This window comes from Talpa occidentalis, unplaced genomic scaffold (genome assembly GCF_014898055.3).
Source record: "Talpa occidentalis isolate TD23 unplaced genomic scaffold, MPIMG_talOcc4v2.1 talOcc4.7, whole genome shotgun sequence".
Taxonomy (NCBI): domain Eukaryota; kingdom Metazoa; phylum Chordata; class Mammalia; order Eulipotyphla; family Talpidae; genus Talpa; species Talpa occidentalis.
In genome coordinates, this window is record NW_023605083.1 from 55,790,022 (window position 1) to 55,812,686 (window position 22,665).

Below are 22,665 nucleotides of genomic sequence, written 5' to 3' on the forward strand. Positions count from 1 at the left end.
TTACAAAAAATCAACCAGGGCATCAGAGGGTGAACAGACCATCAGCCAGAAGGCTGATGACCCAAAGGTGTGGATTTAGCCCCTTGCTTCCTTTTTCATTTTTCTGGAGAAGACACTTAGTAGTAACTAAGTTCACAGACTCTGGGGGCAGTTATAAAACCCAGCTCTGACACTTCCACCTATGTTATCTTGGGCACTCTGCTTAAATTCTCTGTGACTGTCTGTTCTCTCATCAAAATGCAGTTTATAATTGGATCTATTTCACAGGGAGGTTGTAGTAAGTGAGTAAGTAACTGCTACACAGATTTTGCTATTGCTTTTTCATTTCTTTGAACCATTATCCTTTCTAATCCGTATTAAGTGTTTTCGCTCCAAAAATGAAAAGGTGCAAAAGAAAAAAATCAAAGTACTTAATATTTGGCATTTTTAATTAGTAATTTTAGTAAATGAACAGATGAAATTATTGATCTGAAATTGGTTGGTTTCATTCATTCTCTTATTATGAATATTCTAGGATTGAACTGACTAGGATTTAATCAAATCACAGAGTTTTCTGCAGACATGACTATTTTAATATAGGCAGCATTTGCTAACGCTCTACTCCACGCCCAGCTGGGCATCACTGTGGAGGTTGGTGAAGTGAGAGGAGAGGGAGCTGGAGCTAAGGCAACTTCTAGTCACCTCTTCCACCATTCTTTTTGGAACAACCGCAAGTTTTCAACATGTGTGGTCATTTAGCTCTGTGCTAGATGCTATGAGAGATTCAAAGTCTTATAAATCAGATGACTCATGTAGTTTATAGTTTGGAAGGAAAGAAAACCTATGTGCCTACCTTTGGAGTTTGACTGCGAGACAAAATGACAACACAAAAGGCAAATCATAGGCTGGAGAGGGTCTGAGAGGTTGCCTCATCCCATCCTTTCAATGATGCCCTAATGTTGTCTGTGATTAAACATCAAGACACACACTCAGACAGTGAGATGCACAGCTTAGTGGCAAATTAAAGTGTGATTGCTGTGAATGACAGACAGACCCTCTGCTTTCAGGCAGAGGTAGGAACTCAACTGTGTCTTGAAGTATATACAGGAATTGCAAGGCAAAAAAATATGAGGAAGGACATTTGTATATATTTACTTACGGAATATATTTACAATATGGTGTTGGTTTATTGTTCTTTTAGCATGGTATATATTAAAAGGAGATATCATGCTTTTTTTTAAAGATTTATTTATTTATGGACCTCCCTGGTGGTGCAAGGGCTTAAGTACAGCACTATGAAGCAATCCGCAGTCACTGCAGCACAAGTTCGATCCCCGGCCAGGGAGCAATCCACATGGTGCAGCAGATCTCTCCTGACTCGCCTGCTGCTTCCCTCAGCAGCGTATTTCCATCAATCTGCCTGTTCTGTTCCCCACTCAGACTCTGGTGAATCCTCTCACCTCTCGCACCACTGGCCTGTACCCCAGGTCTTGTATGCATAAATGAATGAATCTTAAAAAAAAAGATTTACTTATTTATGTATATAAGAGCTGGGGTATAGGCCAGAGGTGCAGAGGGTGAGAGGATTCACCAGAGACAGAGTGGGGAACAGAACAGGCAGACTGACTGAAATAACGCTGCTGAGGGGAGCAGCGGGTGAGTCAGGAGAAGTCTGCTGCGCCATGTGGGTAGCTCCCAGACCAGGGATCAAACTCATGCTACGATAGCTGCAGACAGCCTCATAGGTTGAGTCTTAACCACTTGCGCCACCAGGGAGGGCCCTGATTCTAAAGAGTAGTCTGCTTTCAAGCTGTGCCTGATTCTAGGCCAGAAGACTTGAGGGAACACAACTGGGGTTCATGAGCAAAGACTGAAAAGGAGGCTGCACGTGATTTAGCACAGTAAACAGAAATCTTCTTATCATTGCTAAAAACAGCGTAAGAAAGATGTGTAAAAAGACTTTAAAAAAAATGCTTGGGGATTTGGTTTGAGGGATATAAATAAGGAAAAGCATTTTAATATCCATACCATCCCCACTTTAATGATTTACTAAATCTTATATGCTCTTCAAATGTTCTTTCAAATTCACTCCTTATCTGTCTCTAGTGCCCTTCCTTAACCAAGATCACCACTTCCTCATGTGTCCATGATCACAGGAGCCTTCAACTGGCCACCTCACCATATTCACTCTTAACCACTTCCCTAAACTACTCTGTGTCCTGAATAATCTTTAGTAAAAACAAATCAGGTCCAGGCAGCTTTCTTCCTTAAAACCTTTCAACAGTTTATTGTTATTCTTAAAAGTAATTCCAAACTTATTAACACGCACGACCTGCCTGGTCCTGTATCACTGGGGTTCTCTCTTCCCTGCCTTATTACATGTCCCATTGCCTGTGCTTTTTATGTTTCAGTCATGAAGATAGGTTTCTCTCATTTCCTTTGACAGGAATACAGTTCCCACCCACCCCCTTTAACCCCAAAGATCATTTATCAGGGAGACTTCCTGACCCCCTAGACTATGTTCTCTTCCCTACTTACATTGGTCTTCTCCCTTGTAATTATTCTTTCAATGTAATTTTTCCAAGAGACACTTGGGGCATAGCTGGTAAAGAAAACAAGGAAGGAGTTGTGAATCTTACATTCTGGCAATTGAAGAAAGATAATAAAAACAATAAATTATATGGTATGCTAGGCAGCAAGTGATATAGATACGAGAAAAAACAAATACAAGAGAAGGTGGATCGAGAATGCTCGATGGAGGAAACAGGCAGCAATGCAAGAAGAGAATGTGGGGCCCATCTCCACACCACACACAGGTTAGCTCGGAGTTACTTTAGTGTGAGGCATAAAAACTGAAACTCTGAAGCCATAACCTTGTATAAAGCCTGGCGTAGAATAGTAAGTCCTCAGTACTTATTTTATTAAGGAGGCTGGTGGGCAATATTTTCATTATTATTATACTCATTCAAAATTCTAAAATTGTTCCAGGAAGAGAATATATGCAGTCCAGACTGTGTAGCAGTGCTGGCAAACCAAGGCTTATGCCAATGTGGTCTGAAATCTCCTGTGGTGAGAGGGAATTCCTTTCACTTCTCTTTCCTGTCTCCTGTGAGATCCCGCTAGAGTCCAACAGAGCTAATTAATTACCTGTCATGAGGGCAAGGGACTTGCTGGCAGTGATTTCTGAGGGTGCCCAAGGATGGCTCTCCCTTTCTCCCTCCCTCCCCCTTTCTCCCTCTCCTGTCTCAGACTCTGTCTCTCCTCTGCTTTGTCACTCTCTGTCTCTTTCCCTCTCTCTCCCTTCCTGTCTTTTCTGAAAAACAAACAGCTTGGCTCCTGGGCAGCTTAGCTTTAAATTGGAAAATGCAACCTTGCTTGACAGAACAAGAGTATCACAGCCTCCCCACTGCTCAGAACAGCTTGTGACATCCATCCCTGCAGGCATGACCATAAAGGGCTGCTAATATCCTGGAACTGCCAGCCCCAATAAGACTTTCCTGTGCCGATTCTTCAGAATTCTAGTTTTGGGGCATTTCCTCTTTTCTCCAGCAATTTCTTACCTTGGGCTTGATCTTTTCCTACTTTTCTCTCCGCATAATTGGTGATCCTATCTGTTGGATCATTAGAAAACATGGAGGCTCTCGAGATGAGAAGAGGACAGAATTCAAAGGGAACTGTGGGGAAACAGTGACTAAGAGATCTGAAAGGTCACTTTGGCCCCTCTCACCCTAATAACAGAACAGCTTTTCCTTTTAGGCCACTTCAGAGAGGCCCAGATTCAAACAGGGTCTCCTGTCTACCTTTCTTTCCTATTCATCTCAAAAATATAAAACTTGGACTGAAGCCAGCTTCACTGTTGTTCTAATTACATCTCACCTAGGTGAGAATTGCCATTAGTAAGTCTCTCTTACTCCAGGGGGCACCTACCACCACCTGCCTTATATTCTTTAAGTCAAAGGAAATAAAGAGAGTCTAAACCTCTTAGCTTGTCATTCACCAAACCACCGCAGTCTGGTAGCTATAAATAACAGGCTAATGCTATTTTCCTTGGAGTCTCCTATGTGGAATTGTCTAAAAACAGCTCCATGTCATAGATGTGGTATGAGCTCCTCTGCTCCATTTTTGATTCATTCTAATCCTAATACCTAGAAATTCATCTCCATTTCCTGTGACTCTTCATAACTTACCAGTCCTCACATTGAACAGTTGAACAGTTTCTCTTTTATGAATTCTCATCAGCTACATTAAAAAAAAATTCAGCATTTCTATCTGCATTTGCTTTCTTACTAGGTTGTAAGCTATCTGCTGTCAACGACTGTTTGATTCATATTTGTATCACTGAAATCCTAAGGCTCAGACCTAATAGGTACTTCATAAAGCCTTACCGAATTGAACCTGAACTAAATCAATGCCTGTTTTCAAAATAGTTCAGTAAAAGGCATTCTGAGGCTAAGAACACCAAGCCTTCTAAAATTGGTCCATTTTAGAATAGGCTTTAATATGGTACAAGTTATTCTTCACCATTATTAATGGCATTTTTCACTGGGAGTTGGTGAGAGGCCCCAATAAAACAAGTCTTTATCTTTAATCTAGTCAATTCTACTGCATGGATCAGCATGACAAATCATACATTTTGTTGATAACTATAGTTATATCTGAAATTTTATAACCAGAGCCAGATGCAAGATACTTAAGTATGTTTAAATATCACATTTACTACTTTTAACTTGAGAGCAATTGCAACATATTCTCTGCTCATTTCCTCCCTAGACATTAAGCTCACCACAATTTTCTGTGGCTGGAACTTTCCCCATGCCTGTGTGTGTGTGTGTGTGTGTGTGTGTGTGTGTGTGTGTGTGCGCGCGCATGCACATGCATATGTCCATGTCTGCCTGTGTCTATGTGAGTGCATACTTCCAATTTTTTTTAAAGATTTATTTATTTATTTATACAAGCACTGGGCACAGTCAGAAGCACGGAAGCTGAGAGAATTCACCAGAGCCAGAGCGGGGAGCAGAGCAGGCAGACTGGCGAAGTACACTGCTGAGGGGAACAGAGGGCGGCACGAGAGGTCTGCACACCATGTGGGACCCTCACCCTGCGGGCGGCCGGGGAGATTCACAACCAAGCGCTCAACCGCTGTGCCACCGGGAGGCCCATACTTCCAATTCTTGCTCTTTCACCAGTACTTCAAGTTTCATTTTAACTGAACATCAATTTCATTTTCTTTCAGCCTTTGATTTTGTTGATGAGAACATTAACTTACTACTTTATAATTAAGAAAATCTTTTTGTGCCCTGATTTAAAAAAAAATTTAAAAAATGAGGGCAACACCCTGCTTGCCTGGGTGCTGTTTTCCATTAAGCAGTTCTCCTGGGGGCGGCCCATAAGATGATGCCTGGTGTGCCTTTCCATCAGCCATTTAGACATTAGCACATCTGCTTTCTCCCCAGTTGCCTCAGGTCACCCGCTGAGCCTTGCGGTTGGTATCATCTCTGTGTTTCTTGCTTGTAAGACTCATCGCTAACTGAGATGATTTATTTTTAGATAGACTCAAACATTTTTTCCAATTTAACTTTTAACTTTTGTTATATTTAATTAAGGCACACATACCTTTTGAATCAGAGATGTAAAGTGATTTTGTTTTTACAACCAAAAAGTCCCAAGATGGAATTTAGTGGAATAAATTCCCCTTTCCATTTTATATTTTGGAAAGTGTTTTGGTTTACATTTTCATTTCTAGGACTTCCAAACACTTTAGTTTTTATGGTTCTTTGAATCCAATGTATCTATACACTCCAACTGTTCTTCATAGTTGGCATGGACAGTATTGACTGATCCCAAACCTGCCATGTTATGAGTTCATGCTAATCTTTGAAAGCAGTGATCAAAGACCTAGATTAGGACTGGGCCAGGAGCTAAGGAATTGACTTAGAGCAAATGTAAAATCAAACAGTGTAGTTGGATGGCTCAGGCTCATTGTGTCAACATTTACTGTGTTCCCACTATTTCCCAGGTATTGTGCAAGTTGCCAGCATTACAGTGGTGCTGGCCATTTGGAACAAAGCTGATGGAACATCTGAGAAAGAATAGGTTTTAGACAAGCATATAATAAATATGATGAAGGAGTACATTGAAAGTGTATAATAGACCTGAATCAGTCAAGGCAATTAAGGAAATCTTTCCATTGAAAATAGCAGTATAGTGCTGATAGGAAGAAGGAAGATTATAAGACAAATTTGGAGGGCAAAAGGGGATTTCTCTGGGCAGTGGCACTAGCATGTGAAAGTTTACAGGGATGAGAAAGAGCTTGGCATGTTACAGAGAAGTATGGGTAGGGTGCAGTTGGACATGGGATAGAATTGTTGCAAAATGGAACCAGGAAGGCTTAACAGAGTCAATAGTGACAGCAAACTCAGCCATTCACTAGGCAACCTTCTGCCTTGAGAGGCCTACTCGGTTGTGAGGGCACCAGCAACAGGGACTCTAGATGGTAATCGTGTCTTGCAGACTGTCCAGTCAGGCTTAGGACTGATGTATGAGCCAGGCATACTTGCAGGTTCAAAGGTCTCACCAGGTAAATGGGGTAACTGAGTCCTAGTCACTGAGTGACGTCCAGCAGGAATGCAGTTCTAAAAAGACATACAGGTGCTATGAAAGTGATTCATCAGATTTAAATTGCAGGGACAAATATAAAGATTGATATATAGACCAGAACAATGTACTTTGGAAGCCCTGAAAGAATCTTGAATGATCCTGGGTCTGAAAAGGCACTTGAGAACAATTTGAGTGCCCAGGTATTTAGCTTATTTTTTAAAAGATTTATTTATTCATGCATACAAGAGCTGAGGTACAGGCCAGAGATGCCGGGGGTGGGGGTTGGGGTTTGAGAGGATTCACCAGAGACAGAGTGGGGAAACAGAACAGGCAGACTGACTGAAATACACTGCTGAGGGGAGCAGTGGGAGAGACAGGAGAGGTCTCCTTCGCCATGTGGGTTTCTCTCTGGCTGACCTGGGATCGAACTCGTGCTGCAGAGGCTGCAGACTGCTTCATAGTGTGGTGCTTAACCCCTTGTGCCACCAGTGAGGCCCTATTTTCATAATTTGTAAAGATTTGACTCAATGCTAGATTTCCTTGCATTGTGGGTTTATATTCTTTGTATTTCTTTGCCCTAATGTGGGCTAGCTCAAGAGCTGGAGCTACCTGTGAGAAACTACAAAGAGGAGACACTGAAGAAAACAGGGGTACCAATGCCCCCCTCCTATTCTGTTTGGTCTTCACAGTGTCATTCCTTAACAAGCTTTGAAAAGCATCTTAAGCTGAAAAAAGGATTTCTCCTGAAAACCGAAGTGTCGCATTTCTAAATCCTACATCATCTCATGATGAAATCTATTTTATACTCACCTACAATCCCACTTGATTTGTTCCTATTCTTTAATGTCTTTGTTGCTTTAAAAAATGCAAAATAGTTAGGTTTTCCAACTTTGGGGAGTTAAATTCAGACTGTTATCCTGGTTAGAGATAATGTACTGAATTGAAATGATTCAGAACAGTGAGGGGTAGCTCAGTGCCACCAAGGAAGTTAATTCCTATTTAACATGTGTTAAAAATGAGCTGGATTTAGAGATTATGGCTCATGAGTACTGGGGAATAAAATGAAATGTAACTCTCACAATTCATTTTTTATTACCTTTTAATTTTCCCTTTCTACTCCAACCTGCCTCACCTCCAATTTAAGATTTGGGTCATATAGTAATAAGCCCGCTCCCCTCCCCCTTTCTAGACATCCTCTCATTTCAAATTAAATCAACCTGAGTTTTCAGAATTCCGAGAAAATTTCACTGTGTCAAATGTTGTAAAACTCATACCTTAGACGTGGCCTGGGCTATGGATTTTCTATCACACTTTCCCTTGTTAACACCAGGGAAAAGTACATTCCTGGCAGCCCAGAATCTCAATAAATATTCAGTATTCTGCAACAGACAAGTTAACAAAGAAAAACAGCAGTACTCTGCAAATGTTTCTCAGTCAATGAGAAATGTTTTCATGTTGGAATCACGAAGTCGTAAACTGAAGTCCTCTGCCTGCTGTGTGGTAAGTCAGGAGTCTGTTCGGTTCCTGGGAACAGAAAGTATTCTTGACCCTGTGTGTGCCCCAGTGATTAGTTGGTCTAATCCCTTTTGGATGTTTTTTTCTCCAGGGCCTTGGATAGTTTTCTCCCTTGCTTGTCAGTGCTGCCGAAAACTCAGGGGGGTCCTCTGCAGAGCTCCCCAGCTCTCTGCGGTATTCTCTTCTCTGCTGCTCTGCCTTGCAAACTCCAGTGCTTTGGCCTTCCACTTTCTGTGCTCTCCCTACCCAACTCAGGCCACCTTCCCGTGTTCTCCTCTGTGCTGTGGCTAAAGTCTCTCTCTGTGGCTAAAGTCTCTCAGTTTCCATCTTTCAGGAAATGCTGACCATGGCTTATGTCCTATATTGTGGATACCAGAGTCTCACTTTGTGATATCACTTGTGTCAAGTGTGACATGCAGTGCCAGTTGCTTTCTCTTGACTGGATGCACAAACCCTCTAGAGCTATTTTAAGACTGTTTAAAATTGTTTTTGACACTATTTGAGACCCCACACCTTATGTTAATAAACTCATGAAGAATAATCTATATCTGACAGTGAGTTTTTAATTTTTTTTTAATTTTTAATTAATTTATTTTGTGGAAGAATTGGTGCTCTTCAGAGGTGCAGGGGGTGAGGAGAGGATTTACCAGAGACAGAGTGGGGAGCAGAACAGGAGGATTTACTGTAATACACTGCTAAGGGGAGCAGCTGGCAAGACAGGAGAGATCTGTTGCACCCTATGCGGGTTAGCTCCTTGGCCAGGGATCGAACTCAAGCCATAGCCATGATAGCACTGAAACTTAACCCCTAGGTCACCAGGGAGGCCCTGAGTTTTTATTTTGTGGCAAAGTGAAAAGATGTTTTCCAAGTCATTCAGAAAATTTTACAAAGAATCCTTACATTTCAAAAATAAGATAAACAACTCAGTTTAAAAAACTCCAGAATATTTGAATATATATTTCAGAAAATAAGTTATAAGAATGGCTGATAAACACAAGATTCGCAACATCATTTGTCACTATGAAACACAAACTACAATGAAACATCATTTCACCCCCACTAGAATAACTATAATAAAAAAAGATAGGCAATAAAAATGTAAATGAGGATGCAAAGAAGTGGGAAACCCTTGTGCACTGTTGATGACATTGTAAAATGGCACAACCACTTTGGAAAAACAATTCGGCACTTCTCTTACAAAATTAAACATCATTGAGCATACAACCCAGCAATTCCACTTTTAGGTATCTATGAGATCTGAAAATATATATCCACACACGTATTCTTTGCATCATTAGTCATAAAATTTAATACAACCTAAAAATGGATACAGCAAAAATTAGGAACAACTTACTTTGCTACCAATTGGTGAACGTGTTAGAGCCACACAATGGAAGTGAAAGGAAAAAATTACTGACAGGTGAATGAACTTCAAAATTATGCTAAATGAAAGAATACAAGTCAAGAGACCAATTATTGTGTGATTCTAAATATTTGGAATATTTGGAAAAGGCAAAGCGGTAGGGTCAGAAAGCAAATTAGTAATTAACTACAGAGATGTAAGGGAGATATGATATGGATTAACAGTAAATGGGCATGAAAATTCTTTCTTGGATGATGAAGTTCTAAAACTGTTTTATGGCTATAGTTGCACAATTTGGTAAATTTACCAATAAATTTGGTAAATATATTGAATTTTTACACTTGACATAGTTGAATTTATGTGTAAAAAATACTTCAATGTGTATCTGTCGCCATATAACATAAAAAACTAGGTTGCATTTTGGACCATAAAAGGGATGATAAAGGAAAATTTACACAATGCCTCAAAGCTTGCCCTGTTGTCTCCATCCCATTGCTTTTCTTTATTAACTGTTTGGAGGAGCCGTCTAAAATAATGCTGCCTTTGTTTTTTTCCTGGTGCCCCTGCCTACTTCGATTTTGTTCAATTTTAATTTTCTTTACAGACAAGTGACATGTATTTAAATGATGCAAACAAAAAGATTCATCTAAATCTTAAATATTGATAGTGAATTCTAAGATATTTGGGCTAAGTATGGATAAAATGCAAAGAATACATCGTTAAAAAGCAAATCAACTTAATGTGTGTTCTGCAAATGGACCCTTTCTAATTGTAGAAAATTTTAGTTGTCCTAGATCCCAAAATAGAAGTGTGAAATAATAGATTTTTTATGAGTATAATTTTATAACATACCCAATTTTACTTGAGAAAATGAAGTTGTCTAAAACTTAGATAATTTAAATGTTGATTGGCATAGACTTAATAATGCACATGAGGTTATATTTAATCAGAGAGTTTAATCCTCACATAACAAGTTTGTATCTCAAAAAGAGAAGGAATATATTTTAATATTTTAAGTTAAAAACATTAAGAGAAGGAGTTGGTCATTTGCGTAGACTAGCCATAGCCTTGGTGCCACTCTTTAGGCCATAATCTATGAGAACTTTTGGGAAGGATCACATGGAAGCAGAACAAATGATAAGTAACTAGAGCATAAACTTGAAGCATATTCAGGATTGCTTTGGATAGAGAATAAAAAGTATGTAATGGAAAACTCTGCTTATCTGGCCTGGAGGTTTCATAATAGTCTAAAATCTCCATCTATTGCTTTTTCAAGGAGAACCAAAATTAGCCTATTCTCTAATATAAGGATATTTTTGGTTCAAAGTAGCACAGAGATATTCTAATGAAACACTTAAAATAGCAAGCTGCTGCCCAGCTGCCATATTCTTTTATGCTAAGAGAATGTATTCTCATGTTAACCCCTTGTGTTTGGGACACACACACACACACACACACACACATACCACACACACGAGACTGATGGAATCCAGTGAGAGGGATCAATGATTTATTAATCCAGAGTCGTTAATAACCCTTGAAAACTGACTACAGAACTGAGGCATCCAGAGGGGGAAAGTGTTGGGGAGGGATAAGAACTAAGAAGGAAAAAAGCACAATGGCCTAGGGTGGTGTACTATGGATGATTTAGTGGGGGGTGCACTACTGTGGCAATACCTGATGGGGGTATCCAAATATTACCTCAATTAAAAATAAATTAAATATAAATTAAAAGAAGAAACTGTATATCAGGCTATTGTCACGTCAAAGGAAATTAAAATTCAGTATATGTACTTTCTCCCCACTCAATGAATGGTTATTTACAAGTTAGATAATTTATATTTCTATTAATTGTTTTACTTGGCACAACAGTTCATTTGCTTTGTTTGATAGATACTTACTTCGAGGATGTGTTGATTTTGAAAATTCTCTACTAGTATCAGTTTACTTTAATAAAAATGAAAACTTTGGGGTGGAGGGAAGCAGATGGGGTATAGACACAGGTGGTTTGGTGGAGAGTGAAAAAAATAATTTATTTTAAACTGAAATTAACTTTTAAATCACATGCACAAAAATAAATAAAAAAAATTAAAACTCTTGAACAACTAGGTTTGCAGAGATTTTGGGTCAGAGGACGCATGCATAGGATACTGCACCCCAACTCCTGCACAAAAAAGCAAACAAAAAACAAAGTATTAATAGTTAATAGCCATGTAATCAAGGGAGCAAGGGAGCAGAATTGTCAAGTAAGAAAGTAAGGAATTACGGCCTCAGTACTAACTGTCAGCTCCACAGGGAGAGGCAAGGTAGAAACAAGTTCTTGGCTGCAGACCAAACAGATCAGGTACAAAGAGAGGAAATCCATACAGGATGGATAATAACATGCATTTTGTAGCAAAAAATGGTGTTGTGGCATGAAGGCAGTCTACTCGGTAAAGCCACAAGCAGTCCCAGGCCAGTAGAACGCTCTAGCCACCTGCTCATTTTGACTCGTAAGAGTGTTCATGGCTATTATTTATCATTTTTTCATTGGAATGCTTATTAGTCTGACCTGACTGTGTTGTAGATCACTTTTTTGCATTATTTGTAGACAACCTGCTTATCTACAGAAAAAAGGGTATTTTTTTTAATTCTTAAAAGGACTTTTAAACACACGGTTCTCACCCCATGCTACCTGTCTTTTTTGTTTTTGTTTTTTCAGCTTGGACATTTTTAGATGGTGCAGCCTTGATACATGGTGTACGAAATGGCTGTAGGAAACAACACTCAGAGAAGTTATTCCATCATCCCGTGTTTTATATTTGTTGAGGTATGTATATATTTTTTAACTTTATGGACAAATTGGGGTAATAATAGCACTTTCATACTGAGAACTTGGATTTTTTTAGTGAAATTATTTCATCTTATGATTGACATCAAATTTGATAGCACAAGTATTGGTAAAGAGTTAATAGACTGTTCACAGCATTTCTTGAATAGAAAGTCACAGAATAAGCAGGTTTATAAGCTCCATGTATGAGATACAACATAATTGTTTTGGTTATATTTTATTTTCAGTGGTGATTTGAAGGGATTATTAATTATGAATGCAAGAATTTAATTAAATTGTTTTTTTAAAAATCAATGTTATTTTTCAGGAATTCAATAAACCAGGCAGTTTATAGATGATGTTAGGTGCTGGTCTTTTGTCTTGGAGCCCAAGTAAGGAGAAAATTCTGAGAGCTGGGCATTTTTCTTTAATGGGGTATTGAGAGCTTGTATAATATACAATTACTTTTAGTCATGAATGATTTTATTGCTCTAAGTTTGCACCAGCAAATAGTTTTTCCAGCATCTCGTTGGTTATATTTCTTGCACTCTTTCTTCACTGTACCTCTCTATATATTGTTGCTATAGAGGAGACAAAGGCATGGAAATTTGGGGAACTTTTTAATCAGGTTATCTCACATCAAGATGTTGGTTTGCTAGAGTTATTATTTCTGCCTTCTCAAAGAGGGCATCTAATGGATCGTTCTTTATCCTAAATATCAGTTTTAATATATGAAACTGTAAAGGACTGAAAAGTAAATGTGCTGGGTTTCCTTCCTGGGTAACTGCCGGCATAGCCTCTGTATCCCAAGTGTCAGCGGTTACACATTCTTACATTATGGTTTCTTTTTCGCTGAGTGTGGGAGGAACAGGCATGTTTATCTGTTTTATTACCCATGTGAAAACAGACAAATACTTGGGTTAAACCACTACTCATCTTAGCAGAAATGTGTAGTACATATGTTGTTTAAACACAGCCTATGATTCAATGGTATCTCTTGAAAAAACTAGCTAAGTAGCCAGGTGACTAATTTTGATCATTCTGATTTTTGACCTGATGTGTATATGTGTTTGATCCTTGAGATTAACCATCTAGACATTTCTTAGTAGTTTAAATGAATAAATAGCACTTGATGATTTATTTCTTCCTCACATTTGGGAACTTGTTTGTATTGCAGAATCAGATACAAACAGATTTGCTTGGGATGGTGGTATTAATATAAATCAAGACACACATAGACTCAAGCTGACAAAAATCTCTGAAAGGGTAGACAGAGAACTTGTCTCTTAACATAAACAAAGTTTCTCAATACTCTTCTTTTAACTTACTCAGCAAGGCCAAAGATAAATCCATTGAAACAATACCTATATGTATGTGGGTTGAAGTTACTATTGTTTGTATTGAAATCGTAAGTAAGAAAAAGGAGTTCCTTCTCCTACTGCATGCAGGAAAGGATAGAAAACTATACTGCAGTTTTCAATGTTAAATCCTTTCTCTTTTGTATAAAAAAATGCAATTTTCAAGTAAGCTGGAGGAAACTGGGAAATAAGTTATTTGTCATCATCTTTATCCTCTAGGTAGCACTTTTATTTCAAACTTTCTTAAAAATCAAACAGGAACCAAATCTCAAAGTAAGAAGTGTAATTTCTTGCTGAAAGCTATTCTCTGAAGATTTTCAGCTCTCTAATGCATGAATGATGAGCTTGACTGGTAGAGCAAGCCATAAGAGACATAAATCAGTCTTTCTGTGTCTCAGCCTGAAGAGAACATAAATATAAGTCTAAAAATCTGGGAGAGGAATGGTAGTTTATTCTTTTTCTTGCTGTATTGTCATTCTTATTTTGCGTGGAATCTTAAGATGTATCTTCTTTCAGAAGCAGGCAGGGAAAAGGAAAGGAAGTAAAGTAACATAATGTAGAAATTGAGAGGGGAGGAGGCGAATTTCAAAGGGCTCTCATGGGTTTTATCAAGCACTTATTGTATATCTACTTTATTCCAGGGGTATCAGAAAATTTGGTCAAAAATAACTTTTTAAAATGATTGTACTTTTGTCTAAAGTTGTCATTCTAATCTTCCTACATTCTGTCTCTAGTTTATGGTGGATTGTTTCTTTTTTATTTTTTAGCTCATTTTCAGTAGAACTCGCTTATTTTGTTGGATTCATGTGGGTCTTGGATCTTCAGAGCACCTCATTGGAGGGATCTTGCATGCATGTTTCTCTTGGGCTTAGGCTTCAGTATTCAGAACCCAATTTTGCATAACCCCAAAGTATAATTAGTCAAGCCTTCCTTGCTGTCTTTCTATACTAGCAGGTGAATTTGTACAGAATACTCTTTCTCTGAAAGTGAAAAGCAAGGTTTCATGAATTCTGACTTTTATTTTTTTAATATTTTTTTTAAATTTTATTTTATATAATTTTTACATCATTTTTCGTTTTTGCGCAATGTATGCCTTTTCATCTTGGTTATATTCCCCATACAATTCCCACCCCCCCCCTTTTTTTGACCCTAATCCCTCCTCCCCTCCTTCCTGAATTCTGGCTTTTATTCAGGAGTCTCACTTTCAACTCAATTCCTTATGATACCATGGACCTTAATCCCAAAGAGATTGGGATTGAGAGATTGACACATATCATCAGTCGTTAAGTTATCATTCCTGTTTTCCGTACCCTTTTTGATACAGCTCACCTGTAAATTAAAAAGAAAAAACTAACAGGAATTTTAGATGTTTTTGGTGAAATTTTATCATGCCATCTTTGTTCATGAACACATTCATTTAACACACCGTTATTCAGTATCTATTATTTTTGCCCTTTATTCATATAAACAAAGCTTCTGTAACTTGGATCTCACCAAGTTTTTACAGAGCCAGGACTGCTGGGTCATGCTTGAAATGTACCTGAGGTGGGGAAATGGAAAGTGGGAAAGAGAAATGCATTAAGGCCCACAGTGGCACGCCATTGTGCATTTTCTTGGTGATTTTAACTGTATGAGCACCAGTGTTTACTGGAGGATGTTTTATATGTGCCAGTTGTTGAGAAATATAAATATCAACTTGCCTGTATAATTCAAAGTTGCTGACAAAGTAGGAGCCTGCTTGGGATCCATCTAGAAGGCTAACACAGTGGTAGAGAACCTATCTGACAAAGCAAAAGCGTAAAAGATCTCATGAGAGTAACAAGTCAGGAGGGCATTGCTCCAGGTAAGCCGAGTGTCACAAACTAAAATGAGAAGTTAAAAAGTCACCTAAAAGTTTGTAGGTTGAGAGTATATACAGAAATGAATGGACTAAAAGGGAGGAGATTAACCATGCGAGGACACAAGAATGGATTGAGGTACACAGGCAAGGTGCACGGCAGATGAAGCTTGAATTTGAGATATTCAGAAAAATGCCGCTTTTGTACATCTCCCAGGGCTGGTTAAGTGATATGTTCCTGGCTGTGCTGGCCAGAGTCTCTTAAATAGAAAGCCCTTGCAAGGGAATAATGATTTTAAGGTCCAGAATATAAACTTTTCTATCACTAAGGAGAGGAAAATCCATAGTCACTAAAATTCCAAGATGCTCCACAACAGTAACTCTGGCCTGTGCCTTTTAGCGCCTTGCTTATTTGATTCTGCCTAGAGCATGTGCAAATTAGCCAATGCTGAACTAGACAAAAGCTAGAGAAGGCAGAGGGTAGGGGCAGAGGAGTAGAAAATTAACAACCTATAAGCGCTTGGGGCCATCTACTTCTCGTCCTCATTTTTGTTTCTTGAACTCAATAATATTACATTTTGGTGAGGGTGAAAGTACTTATAGCAATATAACTGAAAAACCCCCAACACAACAAAAGTAGTGATCAAAACAATTAAATATTATCTTTGTGTGTTTTTCATCCTCAGATTTTTTTCCTCTTTCCCTCCCTCCATATTCCCTCTCCTCCGCCTTCTCTTTCTATTTATTTCTGATCCTCTTCTGTCTCTTTCTCCTTGCTTTCCTTCTCTCAAAGCTTTCCCTCAGTCATTCAACAACACATGCCATACTTGTGTATCTACAAAAGGAGGGCTTCCTTGAAGAAAGCACATTCAAATTGATGATTGAAGAATCATGTTTTTTCCTAAAATTAAGAAGGTCTCTCATGCCCCCACAATTAATACTGATTTTGTATTTTTCTAAAATGCTTAGAACTGCAGTACCCCATAGATATCAGTGGATTCCTCTCAAAACAATTTCATTGCAGTCTTTATAAAATCATAAATAACTTGAACGGTCAAGTTTCTTTCAAATGTATTTGTGCTAACAGCAAAACTCTAAATGGAGCTTAGCTTCCTTGGCAGACAGTATTAAGTACCAGGAGTCTGGGTATAATGAATGCAATTGTTGCTTGATGTGTGGAGATGTGGCAGTTAGATCATTTTGACAGTGCTTGTACTTGCAACTTTTATGACAACTAATTTTTCTCTACTGGAACCTACCAGGTGATTGTTATAAATTCCAGCCTGAAGATAAATAATCTCATGAGTTTCTGCAAGAAATTTATAATTTCAAATGTCTTTCTCTGGGGCCAGAAGTTAAGGAATTTCATACCATCAGTTTTTGGATACTGAGTGCCATCTCAAGACCTCCTTTATTTTATGTGTCTCAGGTTTTAAAAGCAGAGACTCTGGGCCTTGCTTTCTGCTTTTTATTTGCAGGTCCTAAGGTTTGGGAAAAAAGGGACTTATTTATAGGATTCTGTGTCGCCAGTGTCTATGACCTGCAAACACTTGGCTTACTTTGACTAGCTCAAGTGAAAACTCAAATGGCTGACTTGTCAACCTAATGACATATGCAAAGCTTAGCTGTTTAATTTGTTTGCTTTCCATGGACATTAGTCTGTTTTGACAGAACCGAATGAAAATACAGATAGCTTTGACACCTCAAACACAGGATACAAAATAGCCAATTAATCTTGTCCAGCCAGCCTGGGAGTTCTGGTACTCACCCTTTCTACTAAAAACCAAGCCATGGATAGACGATTTTTTTTCCTTTTGGATTTCTCACTCAGCTTGCATTCTGTAAGCAATGATATGTTCTCTCACACATGCTTCCAAGTAAAATAAGGACCTTGGTTGTTTGATATGTGTAATCTTACTACTTAGCCTATTTGACTCCTTCCAAAGAATTTCATGTTGAGTTTTTAATGGCAAGTTCTGTCTTCCATTGTGAGAATTCTTCATGAGTGAACATGTTTCTATCTCTTTGTCTCCTCAGCCACCTCCAAAAGTAATTTGTCTTTTCTTACCTTAGTTATGTAGTTACATACATAGAAGTCTTAGAAGTCTTATCACTCCTCCCTGGTCTTAACCTTTTGAAGGCTAGGATTATATCATCTTCATCTTATCTTTTGATACCTATTATAGAAAGGTATTTGTACAAAATATGTGCTTGTCTTTGGTTGGATTCCTCCAGAAACTGACCCTAAAACAAAGATTTGAATACAAGCAGTTTATCTGGGTGGTAATCTCAGAAAGTACCTGCGTAGAACAGGGAAATGGAAAAGGAATGATGCTAATATAGGACACACTGAAGAGCAGACTCCACTTGTGGGGAACTGGGGTTTAGCGCATGCTGGAGACTTCTGGGAGATGGCTACAATATGCCTCAGAGTTATCCCAACTGAAGGGCAGGAAACTGATAGTTATATAGTAGCTGCCTCACTGTTTGAGACTTGCTCTGAGGGCATTGATTCCTGGGTACTACATGCACTTCTGTACCCCAGGAAGTCCCCAGGCAGAGAGTTGCTTTGTAAGAAAACAGTAGGTACCCAGGGACCATGAGCAGGGAACCACTGCCTCTAAACTAGTGCTCAGTAAATTCCTACTGCACAGAATTGAATGGGATTTGCTGAGAACTAGAAGAAATGACACTGGCCATGGTGTGAAAAAATACATTTGCAGAGGTTAAAACCTATACCCCTAAAGCAGATTCAATGATGTAAACCAACTTTATCTCAATAAGCATAATTTGAAAACAAACAAAAAAAATCAAATGACCTTAAGATCTCAGATCACTGATTTTTACTTACCTCCTGCAGATCCATGTTTCCACAGTATCCACTGGGTCAGAAATCAGTGATTTGGGGGTAGCACCATCTGTAAAGGCAGCTGCTGGGCAGTTTTTCTTCTAACTCCATTACACTGTAGGCATGTCTACAGGTAAAGTAATAAAAGTACTTTGTAAACTTTTCAAACTAAGCTATCTCAGTAAACATCAGGAGAAATAGCCTTAATGTTCCTTTGAAAGACGTACTGGACCAGGAGCCAGGGAATTCAGATTTTTGTACATGACTTGCAACCTTGAGGTTTTGCAGAAATCACTTTGAACCTTTTAGGCCTCTTTTAGCTAATCTGTAAATGTACAGCTTGAAAAGTAGGATTTCTTTCAGTTTCAAACATGAATATTGTATGAAATAAGGCAGAGTACTTGTATCTTTTATATAGATCAGGTAGGGATTAAGAGAAAAATTACAGATTTACATATATGTGCAAGCACACATGTCTGTTTCTATAATCTGTGTATGTATGTATTCTCTAGTTATTTTTCTCTTAAAATGAGAACAAATTGTTATTGCATTCAGAATATGTCCTTTTCAAATGATTTTTCCCATGAATGCAAATGGTTTCCTTTCCCACTTACAAATGAAAATGTAATTTCCACGTGGGATTAGAACAGAACATTTGAGAAAACAAATTATTTCTTTCTTGTGACTAACATGAGCAGGTGGTCTGTAGAAATGAATGTCAGTTTAAACATTTGTTTAGACAAATAATCTAAGATTGCTTCCCCATGTGATAACATGTTATTGGTTACTTATTGAATGAATGGATAAATAAACCCTCAAGAACTGTAAATATCCACCTCTCTTCCTTTCACATGAAGAATGATGTAAAGAAGAAAGTAGGTGCATTGGATCATACTGTCCTGCAAGGTTATTATAAGAACTGCCTTGTATGTGTTGATTGTACCTGGTTTCGGACAATTCAGCAGAGTTGTCATCATACTCTCTAATTCTTTGATTCAGTTCTCAGTGCTGTGGTTTTCTGCAGCTGCAGTTTGACAGTCTTCATACTCCAAGAATTTGGGCATGGTGCTCTTTCTTTGAACGCACATGTGCTTATAAAATACTGTTCCAGAAGCTTGCAATGAATGAGATGAATGAGGAGTAAAGAGAAAGTGGGAGTAAGCATGCAGGACAGAACCCAAGCTTCTACCCCAAGTCATCTCTGTGTTACATGACATGGGGACACCCCCACTCACCACCAATGGCAAATTCATCACTAATGAGCCGTATCTCAATATATGAACTGAGCAAAGAATTCCTTAGGGAGCCATGAGCTATATGACATGTCTTTAAGGAACTAGGGGAAGAGGAATTCTGAGCCGTTAAGAGAGTTTGAAAGTGGAAAGAGTGTTCTTCGTGGGGGGAACAGAAGTAACTAGTGAGTTAACCAGGAAAACACTGAGGACCAGAGAGGGATATCCTGGAGTCAAAGGAGAAGTCCTAGATGGAAGACTAGCAGCCCTGTCCTACCTATAAACTTATTTTATTTGGGTCATATGCTATTTTATCTATCAGGAAACTTTCCATAAAAATACAAATTGTGTTGCCTTTTGAAAACTGGTACCACTGGTGACCTCGCTGGTGGCCTAGGTGTTAAGGCTCAGCGCGATTACCTCTATGACCTGAGTTTGATCCCCAGCCAGGGAGCTAACCCATATGGCGCAGCAGACCTCTCTGTCTTGCCCACTGCCCCCCTCAGCAGTGTTTTCCAGTAGATCTGCCTGTTCTGCTTCCCATTCTGTCTCCAGTGAATCCTCTCACCCTTTGCACCTCTGGCATACACCTCAGTTCTTCTACATACACACACACAAAGAAAACTGGTACCGCTGGGATCACATCCTATAATGCACCTGTCTCTTTGACAGCTTCCCCTATAAACAGAGCTTATAGTTTTGGATTAACCAAGTTTTGGATTAACCAACCTATTACCTCATGTTTTTTACAATTTCTCGCATTTATCTTGGTCCCTATAGGCTGTGAGATGTCAGGTCTGGTCTGTAGAGTAGATTCAGGATTTCTAAAGGGACAGTGTGTACTGGACATTTCATTAGCAGCATGGAAGTGAATGGGTAGTCATTGTTTGCCTGATTCCCCTGGAGAGAACCCATTGCTCTGAGAGGGTTTGCTTCTTGCTTACGTGTCCGTAGAAGATGCACTCTTAAAACTGAGTACCTGTCAGCGGTTGGGAATTCCTTGGTAGTGATGGGCTTTCTACCCCCTGTGATAGTTTTCTTTCTCAGCACACTTAGCTTTGCATTTTAATTAGTTTGTGTGGCTCTCTGTAAACACTTATACCTCTTTTAGACATTCCAGCTATTCTTTAATCTTTATACCTCAGCTTTCATTTGTTCCAAATGGCTAAGTAACTCTCCACTGGAAAATTTGCTTAGTCTCAGTAAATTTGTGTCCGTTATTAGTTCAGATTAGTTTTGCCAAATCACTGAATATAATATCCTCAGGGTAGAATAAATTAATACATTTGTAAAGGTAATTCCATTAAGTATCTTTTTCACAGCAGTCAAAAAAAGGATTTAGAAAATTTGGTTTTCTCAACACAAATTCTAATTAGTTATAAACTGTAAGTTGGTACTTTCCACACTTAAATAATACATCTTTCTGGTCACTATCACCCACTTTAAAGGTTTCCCCTTTGATGAAATAAAGAGAGAGAAGCATTCAACTTGGGCATGCGACTCTTTCTTACCCAGCGTTAGTTTCTTCAGTTACTCAATCATATCACTTATTGATCACACCTAGAAAGCTTGAGGCAATAAAGAGGCCTGCCCTCAGACACCAATAAAATGGAGAAAGTAGACCTGTAGTTTTCAAAGGATGGTCCCCAACCTGAAGCTCAGCATCATGTTGGAACTTGTTAGAAATGCAGACTCACAATTCCCATTCCAGATATAATGAACTAGCAAGACTAGGGCTGGACCCCATCATCAGTGTTTTAACAACCCCTCCAGATGATCCTGAGAACCAAGTGTCCTATGTTGTCCATCATCTCTGCACAAAGCTTCCTCTAAAACTAAACAAGTGAGTGTAGGCATGAGGCCCAGTGTATTCAGAGAGATAGACTTTTTTCCTTTGTGAACTTTTCCTGTCTAGTGGGTATAAGCTGTGTTGATATTTAGGCATAGATATGTTATAGACATTAAGGTAATTGTGGAATGAATGAAATCTTCTCTATTTCTCTGTTTAGGGTTCTTTCTCATATTTGTTGGGCCTAGCAGTAACTTCATAGCCCAAAAACCTGTGTTTCTCCCCTTTATCCAATCTTTTTTCCATTGTCTACTGATCAGAGAGATAGCAAATTACAGGGAGGTAGTAATGTTTTGGTCCAAAGCATGAATACTCGTGGGGCAACATTGGCAACATATTTTGAGCAGTTGACAATACGATTTTCTTACTGGTCAAAGTATTTGATTTTTCTTACTGGTCAAAGTATTTGATTTCCACATCATATGAATGGGAAGAAATTGGACCTCCAGACTTGTCCATTTCTCAGCTACAGAGGTAGTCCCTCTAAAGAATTACTACAAACATGGATTGTTTTTACTAGTAAGAAGTTTTAAAAATAGCACATCAGCTATCTTCTGGATCACAGCCTTGCTGATCTAATCATTTGTTCTGTCTGCAAGGTTAACACTGATTCCTGTAGACAGTTTGATTGTGCAGTGATTCTTAAGTAGGCATGAGCCCAGGAATAGTGGAGTACTTGATAAAGAGAATGAGCAGGACTTCCTGATAGTACAGTTGACCTTGAGCAATTTGGAGGTTAAGCATGTCAACATCCTCCCACCCCCACGCAGTTGAAAAATCCATATATAACTTTGAGCTCTCTCAAAGTTATCCTACTTCTGATCTTACTAATAACATAATCAATTACCATGTACCTCATATGTTAGATGTTTTATATACTGTATTCTTACAATAAAGCTATAGGAAAGAAACTGCTATTAAAAAATCATAAGGAAAAGAAAATATAGCACTATACTATATTTAATAATACCATAAGTTTATGTCATATATTACAAGGAAATCTACATATAAGTGGACCTGTACAGTTCAGGGTTGTGTTGTTCAAGAGTCAAATGTATTTGGGTTAGTTTTGCAACTGCTTAAGTTTCCTTCAGATGTAGAATTATTTTTGCAATTTTTAAACAAAATATTATGTACATTTGCTATGTTCTGACAATTGCTTTAAGTAGTTATCATCAACCATGCCTTGCTAATACCACAATCAATTTTTAGTACTGTGCTCAAATGTCCAATGGCATTTAAAAAAAATTACTGATTTTCATGTAGAAGTGGTGGAGG

General features: G+C 38.5%; 1 protein-coding gene across 1 annotated transcript in view; it reads left to right on the top strand.

Moving 5' to 3' along the window:
* PLPPR1 (phospholipid phosphatase related 1) overlaps positions 1-22,665 on the top strand; it is a 209,192-nt gene that overhangs the window by 102,656 nt on the left and 83,871 nt on the right. The window contains exon 2 of the mRNA XM_037494446.2: positions 12,156-12,263. Within this exon, the coding sequence (XP_037350343.1) occupies positions 12,189-12,263 (75 nt within the window). The 5' untranslated portion in view covers positions 12,156-12,188. The remainder of the gene's footprint in view (positions 1-12,155; positions 12,264-22,665) is intronic.